Source organism: Homalodisca vitripennis, chromosome 1 (genome assembly GCF_021130785.1).
Source record: "Homalodisca vitripennis isolate AUS2020 chromosome 1, UT_GWSS_2.1, whole genome shotgun sequence".
Lineage (NCBI taxonomy): Eukaryota > Metazoa > Arthropoda > Insecta > Hemiptera > Cicadellidae > Homalodisca > Homalodisca vitripennis.
The window spans coordinates 83832151-83852123 of NC_060207.1; the positions used below are offsets into that span (position 1 = coordinate 83832151).

The 19973-nt window shown below is 31.6% G+C and overlaps 1 protein-coding gene across 1 annotated transcript in view; it reads left to right on the forward strand.

Moving 5' to 3' along the window:
• The window catches only part of LOC124368266 (titin-like), a 246264-nt gene that overhangs the window by 49559 nt on the left and 176732 nt on the right, over positions 1 to 19973 (forward strand). The window contains exons 13-16 of the mRNA XM_046825567.1: positions 4780 to 4945; positions 6939 to 7178; positions 11008 to 11130; positions 11971 to 12093. Coding sequence (XP_046681523.1) covers positions 4780 to 4945; positions 6939 to 7178; positions 11008 to 11130; positions 11971 to 12093 — 652 coding nt within the window. The remainder of the gene's footprint in view (positions 1 to 4779; positions 4946 to 6938; positions 7179 to 11007; positions 11131 to 11970; positions 12094 to 19973) is intronic.

Below are 19973 nucleotides of genomic sequence, written 5' to 3' on the forward strand. Positions count from 1 at the left end.
GAACTTTATAAGAATATAAAATATGAACACAATTCACCAACTGTAATAACTAAAACAATTAGTGGCTTGGTGGATGCAGGTCAAAACAAAACAGACATTGAAGAAATGAGACTGGTAAAATTCAGTTGTACCCTTCAGAGGCAGGGGTAGAGAGAAAAACAGCAGACTGAAACATTTGGAATATAACCGTCAGCCAGAACACTGAAAAATAAAGCGGTACTAGAACAAATTTAGAGTGCCGATCTCAATAACCCTAGAACTATTCGCACTTGTAGTTTATTGCTCCCTGCGAATCTGATACGAAACGGGTTAGTCAGCTGATTATTTGTTTTGATTTCATAAAGAATTACCTGGGACTTATTTTGGCTTTGTTTATGTGTTTGATGTATTCAACATGTGATACAACAAGTCCAGCAAGTTTCCGTCCCATCTCGCTTATTCCAGTCTTTGGTAAAGTAATTGAGCACATTGTCTATAAGCAGGTAAGCCTGTACTTGGAATCGCATGGATTTTTGTCTGATCAACAGTTTGGCTTTAGGCAAGGTAGATCAACAATATCTGCCATTGATACTGTAGTAAGGGAGATTCTCAACGCTTTTGAGTCCAAAGAGTATGCCTGGGCCACTTTTATTGACCTAAGCCGTGCTTTTGACTGTGTTGATCATAGCTTGTTGCTTGAAAAGATGGAACAGTATGGCATCAGTGGATCTGCAAAACAATTTTTTAGATCTTATCTGTCTAGGAGGAGTCAAGCTGTTTATCTTGATGGCCGGTGGTCTTCAGCTAGGGAGCTTAGATGTGGTGTTCCACAGGGGTCTATATTGGGCTCTCTTTTGTTCTTAATAGCAATAAATGATTTTCCTATTAATATTCAACAGTCTAAAACTTGTATGTATGCTGATGACACCAATTTTCTTTCTATTGATAAAAACTTCATTGATTTACAATTATAAGTCAATAATACCTTAGAACTAGCTTCAAATTGGTTTTCAGCTAATAATTTACTTTTAAATAATGACAAAACTAAATCAGTTCTGTTTAGTCTTAGGCCTGTTAAAGATGATATTGAGTTTGATAATTGTGTCAAGTTTTTAGGTGTGTACATTGATTGTAAGCTGTCATGGGCAAAACACTTTGAACAAATATCAACTAGGCTATCTCGTGTGATTTATCTATTAAGACGTCTTATGAGTTGTGTTCCTAAACATTATATTGTTACTGTTTACTATGGTCTATTTCAGTCCATAATAAGCTATGGTTTGATTTTCTGGGGCAATTCCAGCAACCTTAAAGATATCCTTTTGATACAGAAGAAGGCTGTTCGAATAATTACCAAGTCTCACTACCTGACTAATTGTAAACCACTTTTTATTAATTTAGGTATTTTAACTGTTTTTAATCTCTATATATTTTATTTGTTGTTATATATTCATAAAGATATTTTATCATATAATGTAAGGAATGAAATCCATGAAAGATTTACAAGGCATGGTAATCGTCTTGATGTACCCTTCACAAGATTGGAAAAAATTAGATCTAGCCATACTATAATGTGTATTAGACTATATAATAAGTTACCACTCTCAACCAAAGATTTATCTTTTAGTCTCTTTAAATGTAAGTTACATAGATGGCTGGCTGCTCATCCCTTCTATAGTATCGATAAATTTTTAAACATGCCAAATTCTGAAATTAATGTTTTGTAAGTTTGTTATATATATGTAAGATTTATTTATTTTATTTATTGACTATTTATTTTAGTTTATTATTTAGTTTAAGATTTTATTTGATATTTATCAATGTTATTTTAATTCGAGAATTAGGTATAGCAAAAATGATGTTTTATATTATCAATTTACATTAGTTAGTCCTACCTAAGTAGTATAAACATTAACTATGACAAGTTATGATTTGTAACATAAAATGATGACCATGTCGATTGCTATATGCCTAAAGACAATAAAGATTTTGATTTGATTTGAAGATTTTGATTTGATTTGATTTGATTCATATATTAAAAGATTAATTCCAAAGAAACAATAAAAATATCATAAGGAATAAAAATTAAATGGATAAAATTATATATATTTTCAAATTTTGTTGTATTTTAATGTAGTATATAATTTTAATTTAAGCATGTTTAAAGTTTACACTTTACATAAAAATAGGTATAAAATCATTACTCACCAAAAATTGGAAAATAAATTCCCATGGTTTCTAAGAGTTTGTTTAAAGAAAGAAAGTTAAAGCCTGGCGAGTGTCGTTTGGAGGCAACGATGGGTAACAATTTATGACAGAGGCTAAATATTAATGTGGCATGTGAGGGAAGCGCGAGAGGAGAGGAAGTCTTGGCACTTGGTCAGTGCGGGATATTCCTGGCCAGACACTGCCGTGCCGCGTACCGTTGTACTTTCCTTCACCTTCCTGCTCAGTGTTTACACTGCATCGAATCAATGCTACCATTGTTCTAGGTTTATTGATGTTCCACAGAGTTTCCATGTTGTGTTTTGCTAGGTAAAAGTTCAAAAACTAAAAGATTATGAGTGGAAGAAGTCAACAGCCAAGGTAATTTGAGACTTGCCGACATTGATTGTTTTGAATGAAGATTCTTGGAGCATTAGAAATATTTTCATTTGATATCACAAGTGAATTACAATGCATTTTTGCATTTTCCAATATTACTTTAATTTTTAGAGGCATTTTAGAATCGAGGATTCAATCGTCAGGCAACTTCACAAATGAATAAATATTTAGATTTTTCTAAACATTAAGTACAAAACTAACATATGGTGAAAATGTGTTGTAATCCAATAGTGGTATCAAATTGATTATTTTGGATTGGACTGTATAAATTTAAATGTGTATTCACTTAACTAAATAGATTGGCTGCAGTGTTTGCTACACATGGTGAACATAAGTTACAATGTTCATTTATACTTTTATTCTGTTCATAATTACATTTTATTTCATCATTTTATATTTCTAAGGCATTTTTTTGTTTATCATATTTCCAAAACTTGAAAGTTTTTGAACACATTTACATTTATAAAAATAAATATTTTGATGATTGCGCTGAGTAATTGATGTTCAATAGATATTTTGGAAATGCCCATCTTTGGGTATCAAAGTATTATCATCCTAAAAATTAATAATTTTAATCTGATTATTTTAACTTTTTCTCTTTGTACAGTTATGGAAAACTGTTGTGTTGTAAATCACTAGGAATTGGTGATGTGACAAAAGTTTTATTTACATTTACTGGTATTGTGTTTTTGTGATTATTATTTAATGCTATTATGTTCTTACAAGTTTGGGTGTAAGGATTATAATGAAAAATATATGATAATAAGGCAATACAAAGTCCCAAAATGTGTAAACATTTTCTCTCAGAGACACACACACACACACACACACACACACACACACACACACACACACACACACACACACACACACACACAGTGACATTTTTGTATCCAGGCTTGGACATGGCATAATCTTTTGGGTCTTTAGTGACATTCAGAGTTTTTGTTTTGCAGAAGTGGTCCTTATGGGTGGTGTGTGGTCTTGGAGTTGAGAGAATACTTTTGGTTGCTTAACATTCTTACATTTCCTATCATATTCACTTACCAAAAAAAGTCATTATGGTGTTTGGATTTTATACACATTAACTACAAGTGTACACATTTTTGCACTACTTCTAATCTTACATATAATGCAATCAACAAACTAAAGTCTAATACATATAGATTTGGAATCAATATTTTCAATAGTTGTTTTTTTTATTTAGGCACCAAACATTTTAAAATTTACCTCATGATAGTAAATCTGTCCCAAATGTCAGAAAATGTTTGAAATGTCACCTGGGTGGTAGTGTTTATTATATTATGTGAGAGCAGTGACATATGTATGAGTTTGTTAATTTTATTGTTGTATTCATGATGCACATGCACAATGTCATAGTTCCATTGTGGGAATGAATGATTTATGATAACAGTTTGATATTATAATTACCAGTTTTAAAACTCAAATTGTTCTAGTGTATTAATGTGTCAAGGTTTTTTTGAAAACTAAATATGATATAAAAAAAATCATATATTGGTTTGATACTATTGGAAATCATTGTAAAAGAGTAACTAATACAAATAACTGAAAATGTATAAATTTTGCTCTAAAATGATATTTTTATCAGCTTCTTTTGTTTACTGTATTTTGAAATTTGTTTAAACATTTCATAAATAGAATTTTATAAAAAAGAACAGTATTAAAAATGTTTTTGAAAACTTATAATTCTTTGTTCTCTTTTAAAATATGTTAATACTTTAAAGTTTCATGAAAGCATTGGCTGAAACTAGTGTGCCAGTCTGTATGCAAATAAAACCTAAAAAGTTGGGAGCTTAGACAATTTTGTGATGTTAGAGCTTCAAAATACTGTTATTAGACACTTTTAAGCTAATTTGGTTAAAGAAAATTACATGGTACATATTAAGTTTTTAAAAGTTAAGTTTGGTACTTACAAGTTTTTAAAATTTAGACACAGAAAAAACACACTTATATCCTTTTTTGAGCTAATTATTTGAGTCTTAAAAAAGTGTTGAATATTTTAGTGTCAATTAATGTCTAATGGCTCATTTGGTCTACAATGTAATAGATATTGTATGTTATTTCATGAATATTTTTTAAACTGCAGAGGAGGAAATACTATAAAGCACAACTTCCACCACCCCTGAGGTGATTGTGATGGTTGTGTAGATTTGTAGCGAGTGTAATACGTTGCAGATTGGAGGACAGCAATGTTACTGCAGTTGAGGCAATATCGGAAAGACTGGCTGATGTGACGAGTCTTGCTGAAGAGTTAGATGCTGCACTTTGCGGCTCTCAGGGTGACACCGTGGCTCTCAACATGGATAAGATACTGGACGGCACAGCTTCCACCACCCCTGAGGTGACTTGATAATTAAATACATATGAATATTTAAATATGTCTGTTATCTACAAACACAGTATCTAGTGCTTACTCAAATTAGTGGAATGGTAATAATATTTCCTTAATTCAATACATTTTAACAGTAATTTTCATGAATTATTTTATGATTCTAACTATGAGTCTGATAAGTTGTAATAGCAGCATTACTTTTCATGAACTCTTTAAAAAAATCTTTGGAATTAAATTCACTAGATTCAGAATATTAAAGTAATTGTTTAGTCATTACTCTAATTCTATTTAATAAGCCTGTTTTAGAAAAGGTTTGCACTTGGAGGTATTTGAATTACAAGTAAATAGAAAAATAAACAAACTTTTGTATATCTTAAAAAACGGATCCTGGACTAATGAGGAAATATTTAATAATTAGTACATCATATGTTCCAATTTCTTCTTCTAAGAGGTGGCTTATAACTAATCACCTGAGCCTCAAAGATGTATTGTGTATTCTAGAAGTATAACGAGCCCAAAGTTGTATAATTTTTCTAAAGAAGAGGCCGATCTCCTTTTAAGCATTATAATAATCCTTAGCTAACACAAGAAAGTCTTAAAGCAAGTGTTTTGCAGTTTTGCCTTGATCATTTCATAGGGATTGATTGTCTTCAGAGACACCTACTCTGTGAGGACGTTTCCTCAAATATGCCTTGTGATTAGGTCCACAATCCGAGAAGATAAACACATGTTTTGAATGATCAAATACAACCAAATACCAATGTGAATAAAGAACGAGTTTAGTCATACTTAAGTCCAACAGTATTCTGCATCTTATAATGTATTCAGTCTGTATCCAGTTGTTGAGAGCTACAAAGAGTACACACCTAAATATTCCACATAACTGTTGGTCCTATTCTGTACTGAGCCGAATTTTGTCTAAGCATCAACTCTTTCATTTCCCCCGATTTCCTTTTATCTAAAGAAACAGTATTAACTTTTACCAACGTGTTAATAAAAACAACGTGTCCCTATATCACAGATAAATATCTTCACAAATACTTTCTATAATGGTAGTGATCTCTATTTGGGAAACTGTTGAGTATATGCAAGACATCTCGTTGAATAAACTGTGGTAATTTTATAGTGTCCACTGCTGTAGGCAGAGGCCAACCACTATCCTCCTGCTGGAGACAATAAGCACTCCTGTCAATAGCCCAGATCATGATATCCAGGGGGGCAAGATAAAGATAGCATTCCAAGGCATCGTCTGGAGTACTGAGAAAGCTTCAATGATGGAAAGGCATGCTGTCATCTGAATATTGGCTATCAGGTCTGAATGTTAAAGCTGGTCTGATTACAGATTTTATAATTTACTCTTTGTTATGTCAGTGAGAAAACTGATTGCACAGCTATACATAAAACAACATGCCAGGAACAAGTAAAATATTGTCCCCTCAGCAATTGATTTAAAGTAAAAGATTAAATTAAAGTAGAAAATTAAAACATATGTATTATATAAATAATTTCTAGAATTAACTGTATTTTAAATGTGAAAATCCAAGTAGTCTTAATTGGTACTGACATCATTAAAGTAAACAGATGAGATTTTATTCAAAAACGTACACGAAATATTTCAGCAGTATGAATTTATCACCATTAGAGATCTCTGAAGTACTCCTTAAAATTGAATCGGTTTGGAACATAATAGTTACCAGAGTTGCAGTACCTATTGTAATTATGAAAAGTGGGTAAGTTATCACACTTGTAAGGACTAGTTCATTTTTGTATTGCTTTCTCGTACCCTGTCACTGTTAAGAAATTCAGCAGAATACCAAGACAGGTTTTTATATAGTTTGATATAACTGAAATTTTAATTATAGTTTACAAGCACAATATATATATTTATACAATTTAATGTATATATATATATATATATATATATATATATATATATTTCTCATACATTGAGTTTAAATATCACTTTTGATTTAAACTATAAAGTTCTAACTGCCTGACACAGGACTGGTACAACTCGCTGAGCAAGCCTGGAGCCAAACAAACACCAGAAGACAGCAGTAAGTCAGAGGAAGACTTTGTCACCGCGTCTGAGTGTACCTGCACACCACCTTCACGTTCCTCATCCTTCCACACTGCATCGGAGGGGGAGGTGGGAGAAGGGGGATCTCCCTGGTGGGAGGTGGATCCTTCAGACCAGGAGCCTGATCCTGCCAGGGACCCTCTTGAATCCAAAAACTCTAAGGTTATAACAGATTCCCAATAATATAAAACAAAATGGTATAATGTTTCCTGGCAGATTTTAGTGTAAATAGTTTGACATAAACACTCATTACAGTTTATTTAGAACTTAAATAGTATTTTATAACTTGATATCTTGGTTTGTATTATACATACAACTGCTGGGTCTCTCTTGATTGCCACTGGTTAATTAGTTACCAATTATTTACTAATTATACTCTATTATTTTGGTGCTTATACTATACTTGATGTAAGCAAAGTTTGCCTTATGCTATATGTAATTAAATTCTTTATTAGCCCAGGAGAACATGTTACAATGTTATACATGTTCAATGGTAGTCATTGAATATGTAAGAAACCTAAATGCTAATATAAATTAATTCATCTTGCAATAAAATTATACTAAATTTTCACAATAATTTAAATATGGCACATCATAGAGTCAATATTTACGCTATATCTAAGTTCCTGAAGAATCTGGTTTTAAATCACCATACATATGTATTTAATTAATAAATTCTTTAATTCTTTAATTTAATAATAAATTCTGGAATATGCTTCCACACTATAGGAAATTTATTGAAAAAATATTGGTTGTTTTAAGAAAATGATTTTTTAAAGTGGGTATTTTCTGTATTGGGACAGGAATAACATTAATGTTCTGTGTAAAATAATAATGTTAGGAAATGAGAGGTTTGGTTTGCACACTTTTGTAAGTTTAAATCAGGATTTCCATTATACAGCAGAACCTCTTTAATCCGGCACTTTTGGGACTCGGCACTTGCCAAATTAAAGAAAGTTTCAGACTATGGAGGTTATTTATAAAAATACAGGAGTCATATAAAAAAATAACACAATTTACACAAAAACCTTATACTGTATTTTTTACTCATGGGTTATTTAAATAATATAAATAAATATACAAGTACAGGAGAGATATTTTTAAGTACATTACATGATGAAATAAATTTGAATACAGTACAGTACTGTACTATTCGTGGTCTTTAGCAACAGCACTGGTAGATCGCTGGAAAAATATCTAACATCTACTTGCTTCTTACAACCACTTTTTTATTTTAAAAAATAATTTTTTATTATATGCAAGTTCATAACTTCGACCATACCGTATTTTTTATTTGAGTAAGCAAATTTTACAAATGTGTTGATTGCTTCACTTGCTTCGTTCCAAGACACAACTTTTGTTTCCGAGACTTCTTCATCGTCACTTTCTGATTCATCCTGAACTGGTTTTTGATTCAGAACACTTTGAACTATGGATACATCACTGATTTCTTCAAATGGTAAGAGGTCTTTATCAATCTCTAACTACTCAACGAATTCGGTGCTTGGAATATTTCGCAGCTTACTCATTTCACTAGTTTTTTCTCTAATCTCTTCCAGATTAATTTGTAGGCCTACATCTTCATCATCTTCAGTTGGAACTTCGTCATCTCATTAGGAACTTCGTCATTCATTGTTCATAACATCTGGCCAGAGATTCCTCCATGATCTTTTAACTGTTTCGTTAAAAGCACCATCATTCCATGACAAAGCTGCAGTAAAATTGCATCATTTATGTTAAACTTGGTTTGAAAGTCCTTAACACTGGACTTGGAAATAACCAATTCTTGTATGAATGAGTCTCTGTACTTGCATTTAAAATTTTAGTGAAGTGCATGCCGGGAGACAAGTGGATCCGAGATTTGCTGAGCAGTCATGATGGTTAGCCCACTCACATGTATTGCTCAGAGCGTGACTCTCTGTGGCTCTTGAGTGTCGGTGATAGCTGTCGAGTTGCTCACTTTACAATGTTCATTGTGAAGCAAATTCTATAATTTTTGTCTATTGCTGTTGATGGCGGATTATAGACAATTCCAGACCATAGAATGCCGGATTAAGGTTTTACTGTATATAAACATCCCTCACTGTTAAAATTCAAAGATCTTTAAATGGTTCCTGCATGAATGGTTAAAGTCTAAATTGCTTAATATCCTAATTGATGTTTTCTGAACTTTGACAACTTTTTCTATAAATTGTGACATGCCCTAGCATACAATACCATATCTCTATATCCCGTAGATGTCACTGTAATAGTTATGACCTGGTTTCTTCATAGTTTTTGCAATAGTTTTTTGGAAAGTAAGTCCTTTTATTGCATTTTTTTCTTCAGCCTCCAATCATGTTCCTTTTAATAAAATTTTTAATTTAGGAAAAAAATAAAGTCATGCGGATATATGTTAGAAATGCACAAAAATATGCACACAGTTTCATATATCCACTTGTATGTGTTATTGCATGTGCCTATTTTATGCAGAGATGGTTGGTACTTGGTCTAATAGCTCTGAACCCTCAAGTATATGCTTGAGTTTCTTAATGTCCAGCTTGCTCTGTTGCCAACTTTGACTTGTAGGAGTTTGTCATATATTGATTAGTTTTTAACATTTGTTTAAGCTTAACCTTACAGTATGCCTTAAAGGTATTTGACACCTCAAGAGGATGGACTATAATCCTTAAGATGTAGTGTTCTATTTCTGTAACATATAATGATGGCAAATATTTGAAATCCTGCCTATCTCTTCATAGAACATATTCAAAATCAGCATCATGGTCCAAAAACATTTTGAATATTATCTTAACATTGTTTCCCCTTTGCTCTTCATAAGTGTAGTATTTATCGTGAAGGATATTTTCTGAAGAATGGACCGTAGTTTTCAGAAGACAAATAGCCATAGAGACCTATGTGATTATTCTCTGGATAGCTTCTGCATTGTTTTTAACTAAAAACTGGTTATCTTTTATGGCTGATACAATATAATACTGTGTGTCTTCTATAAGTAACAACATTTTTATTAGCATTCTTTATAGAAAGCAATGCTAATGTGAACAGATATAATAATAAGGTGGACTCATTATGGATATGATAATGATATTTTTAATGTTTAATCCAGTGACATAGGGAGGAAAGAGATCTGAGGGTGCCTGAACTTCTTCTAAAATATACAAAACTTGCCATTTTTCAAATTCTTGAATGTGTTAAATGAGTGATGAATTCTTTGTCAGAATCAGTTTTAGAACTACAGAAGCAATGCTTTTCTATTATCTACAGTTGAGTAATGTTATTTTTTATTTGATGTACAAAGTATTAAAAACATGAAACGTGTAAAACACCTGTTACTGGTATCTTTCATCACATGACAGTTCCTTTCTAAGGGGCGATACAATAAAAGGTTAAATTCCTTGCATTTAATATAACACATATTGCCAGTCTTGTTGGATTCTATACATTACCACGCTAGTTAATGGTTCGTACACAAGAGCATTTAACAAGTCCTTTATTCTAGTATATTTTAGCTATGTACAAAATGCATTTTGCACTAAACATCATGTGTTGTTTATGCTAGTACTTCCTAAATGCGACAGTTAACACTGAACTTTTTCAGTATGGTTGTTAGTTCAACAATAAAATTATGTACTGTCAAATAAATGTAGAAAGAAGTTAATGTTTATTTTTTAAATAATATGACGTAATCATTTTATGTTGAAGTAAAATGAAAATGTTAGGAAAATGTATTTTACAGATACTTGTTCTACTGGAGATTATTCTGCACTGAACTATTATTCTATTATAACCTATGACAAGGATTTATCGGGGTAGGCTCTCCTGTACTGAACACTACTGCAAACATCTTGAGGGACTTGGTTCTAATCCAAAGTGATCATTCAACACATTGACTTCAGATTATTAAAAATAATATTGTGAGAATGAGATAGATGTGTTAAAAGCTGTATAAATATTTTCTGAATTTAGCTGATTAACATTTTGACACTTGCAGGTTGTGGTCCAGGAGGTGACAGAGACACGACACCTAAAACTCAGCAGGACAGAAGGCTGTTCCATCACCAGTAACACCACCATCAAGGAGTATCTTAGAGATGGAGCGGGAAACACTGCACAGGTACCTCAAGTTTATCTGGATTTTAAGGTCTATTCTGTATTACCAATGGTAGTACAATGTAGAATCAAAAATTCCCAGAGGGTCACTGACAGAGAAATTCTTTCCTTGCAGTTGGGAGCATTGCTGGTGAAAGCATTAAACTATCTGATATTAATGCAGGTTTAGCTGCAGGTAATTTCTGTCAAATGTCTGTGTTTATTTATTAAATATTGTCATATAGGTTTTAAAGTAGCTGTCGAAATAAAGTAGCTGTGAATACCGACAGTTAAAGAACTATTGGCTGTTGTTTCAGAACTTTGGAGAGTTCACAATATTCGTTATGAAAATTTAAACTTGTATTTCTTTCTCTTGATTCTAAAAACATTATCTAGTAACTGAATGAAAATAACAGTAAAAATGTGCAGATGCCTGGCATAGTTAATGAAGATAACAGTTTCTTGGAGAATTTACCCTCAGACAAAATGTCAGTTATCTGAATGGAAACAAAGTAATAACAATCAAGTCCGGAATATATTAATTTGTTAGGAATGCCAGCAGCTTTTGACTATAGTAATGGAAAGAATGCTAGATAGTTTGACCCTTTTACCAATAGTGTGTCATAGGCAGGAAACAATTACCTTAAATCAAACCTCTGTTTTAATATATGATGAATCCTTACAGGAATATTTCATATTAACCTCTTGTACGTAAGGTAATGATTTTACCACTACTACATACTTTTAAATAATACTAAGAAATTATTTCACCAACATTACTTATTTAATACTACCCACTCTTGAACAACAATTATTCATTATGAACTGATTAGTGTAGTCTAATACCGAACTAATCTTTATGCAGGTTAGTGAGGAGAACATCACGATGCAGAACGTGTGTGATGCTGTGCAGCCAACACATCGTTCAGACAGCTCGGCGGATAGCTCCGCACTGTCACACGACCAGCTGGTACAGGACATCCGAGAGGTAACGACTGGTGCTGAGTTTCCTGCTTGCCATTACTACCAGCCCACCATAACTCGTCATGCTATCACTGGCATTTTTTGACAATGTGCTTTCATTGTATTGTAGAAGATTATTAGCACCATGCTATTCTGTTGTTATATCTGAGTAGTTATAGTATATTAAAACTTAACTGTTATAAGTTGTGTTGTAACATTCCTTATTTGTTACTTGAAAATTTAGAAATGAATATATTACATAATTCCCAATATAATTTTAAACCTGATAAGATTTTTTGATATTTTTCTTTGCAACTTTGTTGTATTTTTTAGTATTATTAAAAAATTTTCGGTAGATTTGATCAGGTACCATAAACCTTTATCCAATTCCTTTTGATTATATACCTGATTTTATGATTTTTAAATTTAAGAATTGAAGGAAAGAATCATAAGATGGGTTTATGCATTTGAGTAAATGCATTATTGTTATTTTGTTGTAAGTTTGTTGTGTATTGTTAGTTGTGTGTTATGCTTGAAAGGTTATAATGAGTAGTTCTGAATTCATTTACTAAATACTTTATTTTATATTTTACTTTAAAGCATCTTGAGGTGTTGTTTTAGTTATTTTATTCTACTTGATGTTGTAATTGTGTACGGAGAATAGAGCGTTATAGAGAAAAATGCAGACTGTCTGTGGTAATTACTGTATATGACAGTGTACTGTGTATTTTAGATTTACCAATGAGTAATCATCTTCTAACTGCTGCAGATCAGTAAAATTCTAAAATAACATTTAAATTATTATTATCTGTCAAACCACTTTGTCACAACAGAACATAGTACTACTTTCCCTCATTTGAGGTTATGATAGGTTACTTCTCTTTTAAGATGATGCTGTCTTCAAAGCTCTACTCTCTGTACTTAAATAATATTGCATTTCAGACTACCAGCATTCTAAGCACCGCTATTAACATTCAGAGTTTTTCTCAAAACAATTTTTCATTTTCTTCCCAAATCTTAAGAATTAATTTAAACAAAATTATTAAAATGAAGGGGCAATACAAACAACTAATTTAAATATGAAAAAGTAAATATTTGTGCAGGCTACTAGCAAGATTGTGATTACTATCTATCCAAGAAGCTAATGTCATTGTCACTTAATATTGCTATTATCTTACAGACCATCAAGGCAACTGACAGTATGAGTATTGATTAAAAAAAATATAGGAATACGTTGTGATGGCGCAACTTTAGATTTTACATTTATTTTGTAACATTTCCTTCCACATCTTCTGTACACAAGTAGAGACAAACCAAGTTCACTTAAATCTGTAAAACCATGTAATGAATAAAAATTCTGCTTTCTTGTGACAAACATAATGTCATTATTTTCAGGTAGCAGAAGATTTTTCCACCGTTTTAAAAACACTATCCGAGACATACGAAAACACCAATATGAGTATATATGTGTGCATAGCACTGTTACTCAGTCTGAGCTATGTTTCTAATTTCCAAATTCTTGGTCTTTGCAAAGTTAGTTTGAAATTGATAAAATATTTTCATTTAACAGACAGACAAGAACTGAGTTAATAGGAATTATGAATTATAAGTACCATACAGCAGATCATTTGCTCATTTTAGCCTATTATTCAACAGTAATACCAGTCAACATATCACAGCAAAAAATTCCTTTACAATTTGGCGTACTATGAAGTTGACATTGCAGGTTAAAGATTTGTATGAAACAGAGCAATTGACTTTCACCTTGTACTCTGTTTTCTAATTGGTTTATTCTGTGTTTTTCTTGTTAACATGGTTACATATAAGATAAATGTAATCAGAGTGATTTTTTTGACAAACAGAAATTCAGGCTCCCAGATGACCTCGTTTGACATTTAACATGCATACAGAAATCAGAATTCGTTTATCAGCATCTGGCGAGAGAGGCTTTGCAAAACACACAACCAACAAGCAGGAACTGAGTAACTTTGCTAGATGTCCCTTCAGTTTGCCTTTACTTTCGCAATTATGAACTTTCATTGACTAAGTGTTTTGCAAAGTTTCCCCCATCAGTTGATGATGAAACCAGATTTATGTCTATGTGTGGGTGTCTGTCCGTCTGTATGTACAATCACTTTCAGACAAGTAAGCTTATAGGGGTCAAAATGATGTGAAACTCCATCTCTAGTGTCTCTATATCAAAACTGAAAGTACTAAACATCAGTCCATTGGAACTCGCTCTCCAAAACAGAATATTATCTGGTGTGTGGCGAATGCGAAGCCATTCACCCTGACCCGAAGTTTGGTGTGCTTTTAACCTTACATGATAATAGCAATTGATAAAGACATTAACTTCATTTCCACATAATTTTTTTCTAGTTCAGTATCCAAAAATCTTAAGCATCCTTACAGTATTATATTAAATTGCTCCTTCTTTATTTTTATTTTTTTACTATTGCATGTACTTTTTTGTTTAATTTCATACATATTTCCTATTAGGCATGAAACCAGTAGTGCAAATAGAATTTTCATCAAGCGGAGATTGGAAATCTCATATCACAATTTTTTAAATCTCACAAAAATTTTTTAAAACTTTTACATTAAGTGAAGTCCTTTAATTTTTTATATTAAGAACATGGATATTATATGAAACATTTGTTTTCCAATATAAATCCTGTTTGTTTAAAGTGGTTTTTATCTAGTCCCTATATAATGTACGGTATAACTGCATGAGAGTAATATTCTGAGTTGTGAGAGGTTTGTGCAGAGTGCGATCTAAACTTAGATTGTTAGTTGTTTGAGTTTCTATTTTGTTTACTTGTAGTTAAAAGCCATTGTAGTGTATAAGAAGAATATTATTTATTTAGAATAAATGTAGCAATCAAATTATGAGAGTAACAATTATCAAACTATCATGGTGTCATATACTGTTGATTTAATAATATTTTAGGTAGTTTAATATAAATATTAATGTATTGTTGATGTAGTTTTATGGCTATTTATGTAATGGTTAAGCAATTACCTTGAGTAGACCTGAGCTAGTCTATTAAAGCTCAATTTGATGTTAAATTTGTTAGTGTAGCCAAATCAGTAATTTGTTTTCAAAGATCTCTTTTTTGTTAAGTTAAAACTTTTCTTGTTTTGTTGATTGATAGTTACTTGATTAAGTAAATGATTATTGGTTAGTTATATTGTAGCCTCCTACAGTACTTTTATTTTCAAACAATTTTTTTCAACAAGAGTTTCAGTATAAATTGATTTTAAAATATACAATGATGTAACTTTCACTGTATAAACAATAAATAAGATTTATAGATAGACATGGAAATGTTTTAAGTAATAATAATTATTATTTGATAATATTAGTATGACTCTGAACAACATTAATAAAGTGTGAAATTTCTAAAGTCTTTGGTTGGTTATTACAAGATCAATGGTGCCAAAAAAGGTATACACTTCTCCCTTTATATACCGAATGTTAAAATTCACTATTTCCCAAAAAACAAAACGTACTAGAAAATCCAGGTTGTGAAGATGTTTAGGTCTAATCATGTCAATTCCATTTTTATACAAAATCTAAACTAAATATTTTTTAATCCTTTTGATCCCGATTCCTGTGTATACTAATCTTAAAAATATCAGTAAAATCATAGCATTATCTTATATAAATATAGCACTGTAAATCATAAAATATAACTAAACCATTAAATGATACAAACTTGTGATACAAATTGTCATTATTTGTTTATAATTCTATAATGTTCTGTACATTATAGACTATACAGAATGCATAAAACAGTGTTGAAAAGCAATTTGTTTTGCTTCTTTGCACTAGTCAGCTTTAAATAACACCTTATAAAGTTTATTGACGAGTGAGTTTTTGCACTGTTCTTTGACTTCATTACTTGTGTTCTTGGTTATCTTGTATAGTTTAGTAAAATTGTGAAATGATGGGTACAAAGTGCTAAAAGACCTCCATAAATACTGAACAACCTGCATTTTATAAACTGATCTTATGTTATTTGGATTTTTTTTTAGAGAAGTCTTTCTTGAATAACTAGATATAGTTGTAGATCATTTCCATAGATGTTTGTATTTCTTCAAACCAGTTTTAGAAGATTCTTTACAAAATAATGCTGAAATTGTTGGTAAATACTTTTTAAAGCAGATAACAGGATTCAAACAGGTGAAAAGAGAATGCTTATGCAAATGTGGTTTGTGTCATTGATGTTGACTAATGAGCATCATGTGTATAATTACAGGTCATTCCTGAAATTTGTAGACCAATTCATACTTGAATTGAAAAGAATTTTATTCGTCAAAGTACATTATGTATAAGAATCGTGTCAAATTCTTTTGTTCAATGTCCGTTTTTAAGAAACTGTGTAACATACACACACACACACACACACACACACACACACACACACACACACACACACACACACACACACACACACATATATATATATATATATATATATATATAAAACATATTATTTTAGTTCTCAACTAAAACAATTATATAATTTTAAGTTGTATTTTAAACATCTAAATACATATGTCTCACATTATTATATACTAAAAAACTCATCAATGGTGAAGGAATTAGGTAATTTTTAAAATTTGTCTTAAAATGTTTTGTTCCTCTTTTAATGTTTATGCATTCTGTCAATTTATTTTAAAATCTGCTTCCTTGGTAAGTAGGTTTCTTCTTTAAAAAAATCCTAATTGTGATGAGCAATTTACTCTGGCTTTACTGTGTTTACTGCAGGTTTTTACAATGTATACGATTTCACAGACATACATTCTATCTGTTATCTGGTTTTTGAAGGAAGGATCATTATTATAGCAAAAATTCAACACTAAATTATAGAGGTTTACAATGAAAACACAATGAATGATAAAAAAAGGTGCAAAGCAGACTTTTACTCTTCAATTAAAGATGAATAAAAGGCCACAACAAAACATGAATTAGGATTGTGAATGAGATGACTTGATTAGGAAAGCTGATGAGAAATTCAAACATAATAAGTAATTTTCAATAACAATGTTTCAGATAAATTACCACATGTTTTGAGAACTATTTACCATGATATTGTAACAAACCATTTATGTAATCGCAAGCTGTGTTTCTACTGAGTTCCAAAAATGCTCACTTACATGTACTAAATAAGGGTCTTAGCAGTACAACACTCTCTCAGTAATCTGGTAGATATTGAAACAAAGTACCATCTGATTACTGGAAAGTCAGTAGGAATAAGGCATTTAGGCACGAAAACTTTATTATTGTACAATGTAAACTTTATTTCAGTACACACAAATAAAGACGCAAACACATGAAATTACTGAAACAAGAATTAACTTTGGGTTTTGAATTTAAAACTTACAAGACCAACTCTGAATTCTATTTTTCAAGTCACTTCAACATCTTATTTTTATCCCCAAATGACCAAAGTTTTATATTTCAATTTAGAACTGTGTAGACTTCTTTCTAAATATAGTACTGCACCCTAAAAATTAGCACTTATGAAATGCAGACAATTGTTGGGAGTGAATACGAGTGTGTACACCCTCAACACACAAAAGACACTACTCATTCACATACACTCCAATACAAAACAGACTGACTAAGGGCAGACAATGAGTTTCCGCCCTTCACTGTGGTCATTGACTGTGAAAAGTAGTGATTCCTCCCAGAGTAAAAATGCCACATTACTATCAATGCTGGAAAGATGAAGTGCCAAGTTACAGAGCAAGTACTGTACTCTTATATTTATTATCTGGTACAGAAATGAATATAGACATTTTTACATCATAAGTGGTGACTTAGATTCGCTATTTATTCCAAAATCCAAACAACAATCAATGCAATAGAGACCCATAAGATCCTCCAAATACCATAAGTTAAAATGACGATGTTAGTGTAAAACATGTGTATAATATGTTCTGGGACAATAAAAAGGGTTTGCTTGTTAAATTTTTTAAGAGAAACCATGAATAGGGCAGATAAATGTGAGACTTTGAAGATAGTTTGTGTCATTATAACCAAACATACAGGAATCCTCAGTAAATGAAATGTGCTGCTGAGTGACAATGATTTGCCTCATACTGATGGTAACTGCTGTACAAGCCACACTTGGGACCTGTCAATATAACACTGTTCCTGTACAAACAATTGTGAGTTTGGTAGTAAACTTTTTGAATATGATGATATCATGGTGTATTCTCATTTGAGGAAGGTTTAGATAAGCTGATCAACAGCTATGACAAGTGTTTGAACAATGGTTAAAACTGTGTTGAACAATAGTTTCATGCTTAGTTTAATCTTATATATAAATAAAATTATCTTTAATCCTCTTAACTCCATCATCTAATATATCGGACAGTGAGGTCTGGCTAGAATGCCTGCCTGTTGTTGAATTTCTCCATATTATAATGGAGCAGGCGGCTTGTGATGAAATTTAAAATACCATCATGGAATTGCAAAAACACAAAACTTGTTATTGACATATTATTGTCTGTGAGAGCAGTTTAGCTGTTGGTATCATTCTGAGACGATGTCAGCTTGACTCATTGTTGGCTGTTCACCAGTTGTAGAGTGTACGTGTTTTATTGTTTAAAGGTTGTACGTTGAAGGAGATCAAGGACACAAGTCTGTGGCTCAGACGACATTGTGGAATGAGTTGACGAAGTACTTAGAGGGAACCGTACATTTACAATAAATGCTTTTATTATGGAATTTCTAGAAGTGTCAAGATATTCTTTTTACTCTATTACAGAAAATTTTTTGAGGGACACCCTCAAAACTTGCCCAATGGCTTCAGCTTTGACATTCCTTGAACCGATCCTTGGAATTTGATATTCAACCATCTTTAAAATTTAATATCTTTCACACACAACTACATCACTAATAATGTTTTCTCTGTAAACATGGCTCATTCTCCAATTGAGTTCTACTGCACTATTTCCTTCTGCTTGGAGGAAACAAATTATAAACATTCTTCAACTCACATTTGGCAGGAGAATCAATAGAGGTGGCCATGTTTAGTGTAAAGTGGCCACTTAAACTTGGCAGTGACAAAAATGTTGTAGTCATGGGGAAGATGCACGATTGACTACTGTGCACACCACAAACCTGCCACTTGTCTGGCCATCATGGTGTGAGTTCGGAAGGTAAAACAAAAAAACAGCCCACGTATGTATTTGAAAAAGTGTATCAAGAAGTGCTTACGCAACAGTAAAATGAATTAACAACAACTCCTGTATTCAAGATAAATTCTCAAAATATTTTATATGTACCGTAGTAATTCATGTTCAACCAACTAACAACCTCTACAAAATTTAGAGTTCACTTGTAGAAATATTTACGGTTTATATTATAAGGTTCTATTGAGCCACTCTCTGACTTGTATAAACAAATATATTCCCATTTTTACATGTTTTAGTAGTAGTTTATAATGGAAGGAATCAGATGAGTCAGATAAATTAATCAGACATATCATTCAGTTTTTAAAATGTTTTGTTTAATTCGCTTCAATAAATGTCACCCAAAATTGAACAAATATCCCAAAGATTGAAAAGATATTTGTTAATAGAAATAATGCTTGCCACTGTTGACATTCTTAAAAATAAAAATTCATACTGGGTGGATTCTGCTTGTCAAAATTCCAGATTTAAATCATGTTATTCCATGTTTTGTCAGTATTAAGAAGACTGATACCTAAGTTAAATGTTCTGATCTCACATTAATCACTGTAAAACTCTTAGCTAGCTAATATAGACAACAAGGGTATTAGCTAATAAGGCTATGTTTTCTAAGGATTAGTTGCCTTTGGATTAATAAAAGTTGATAGGATGAAAATATTCACTCATAATATAACTATCTCTTTGGAAACATTATTT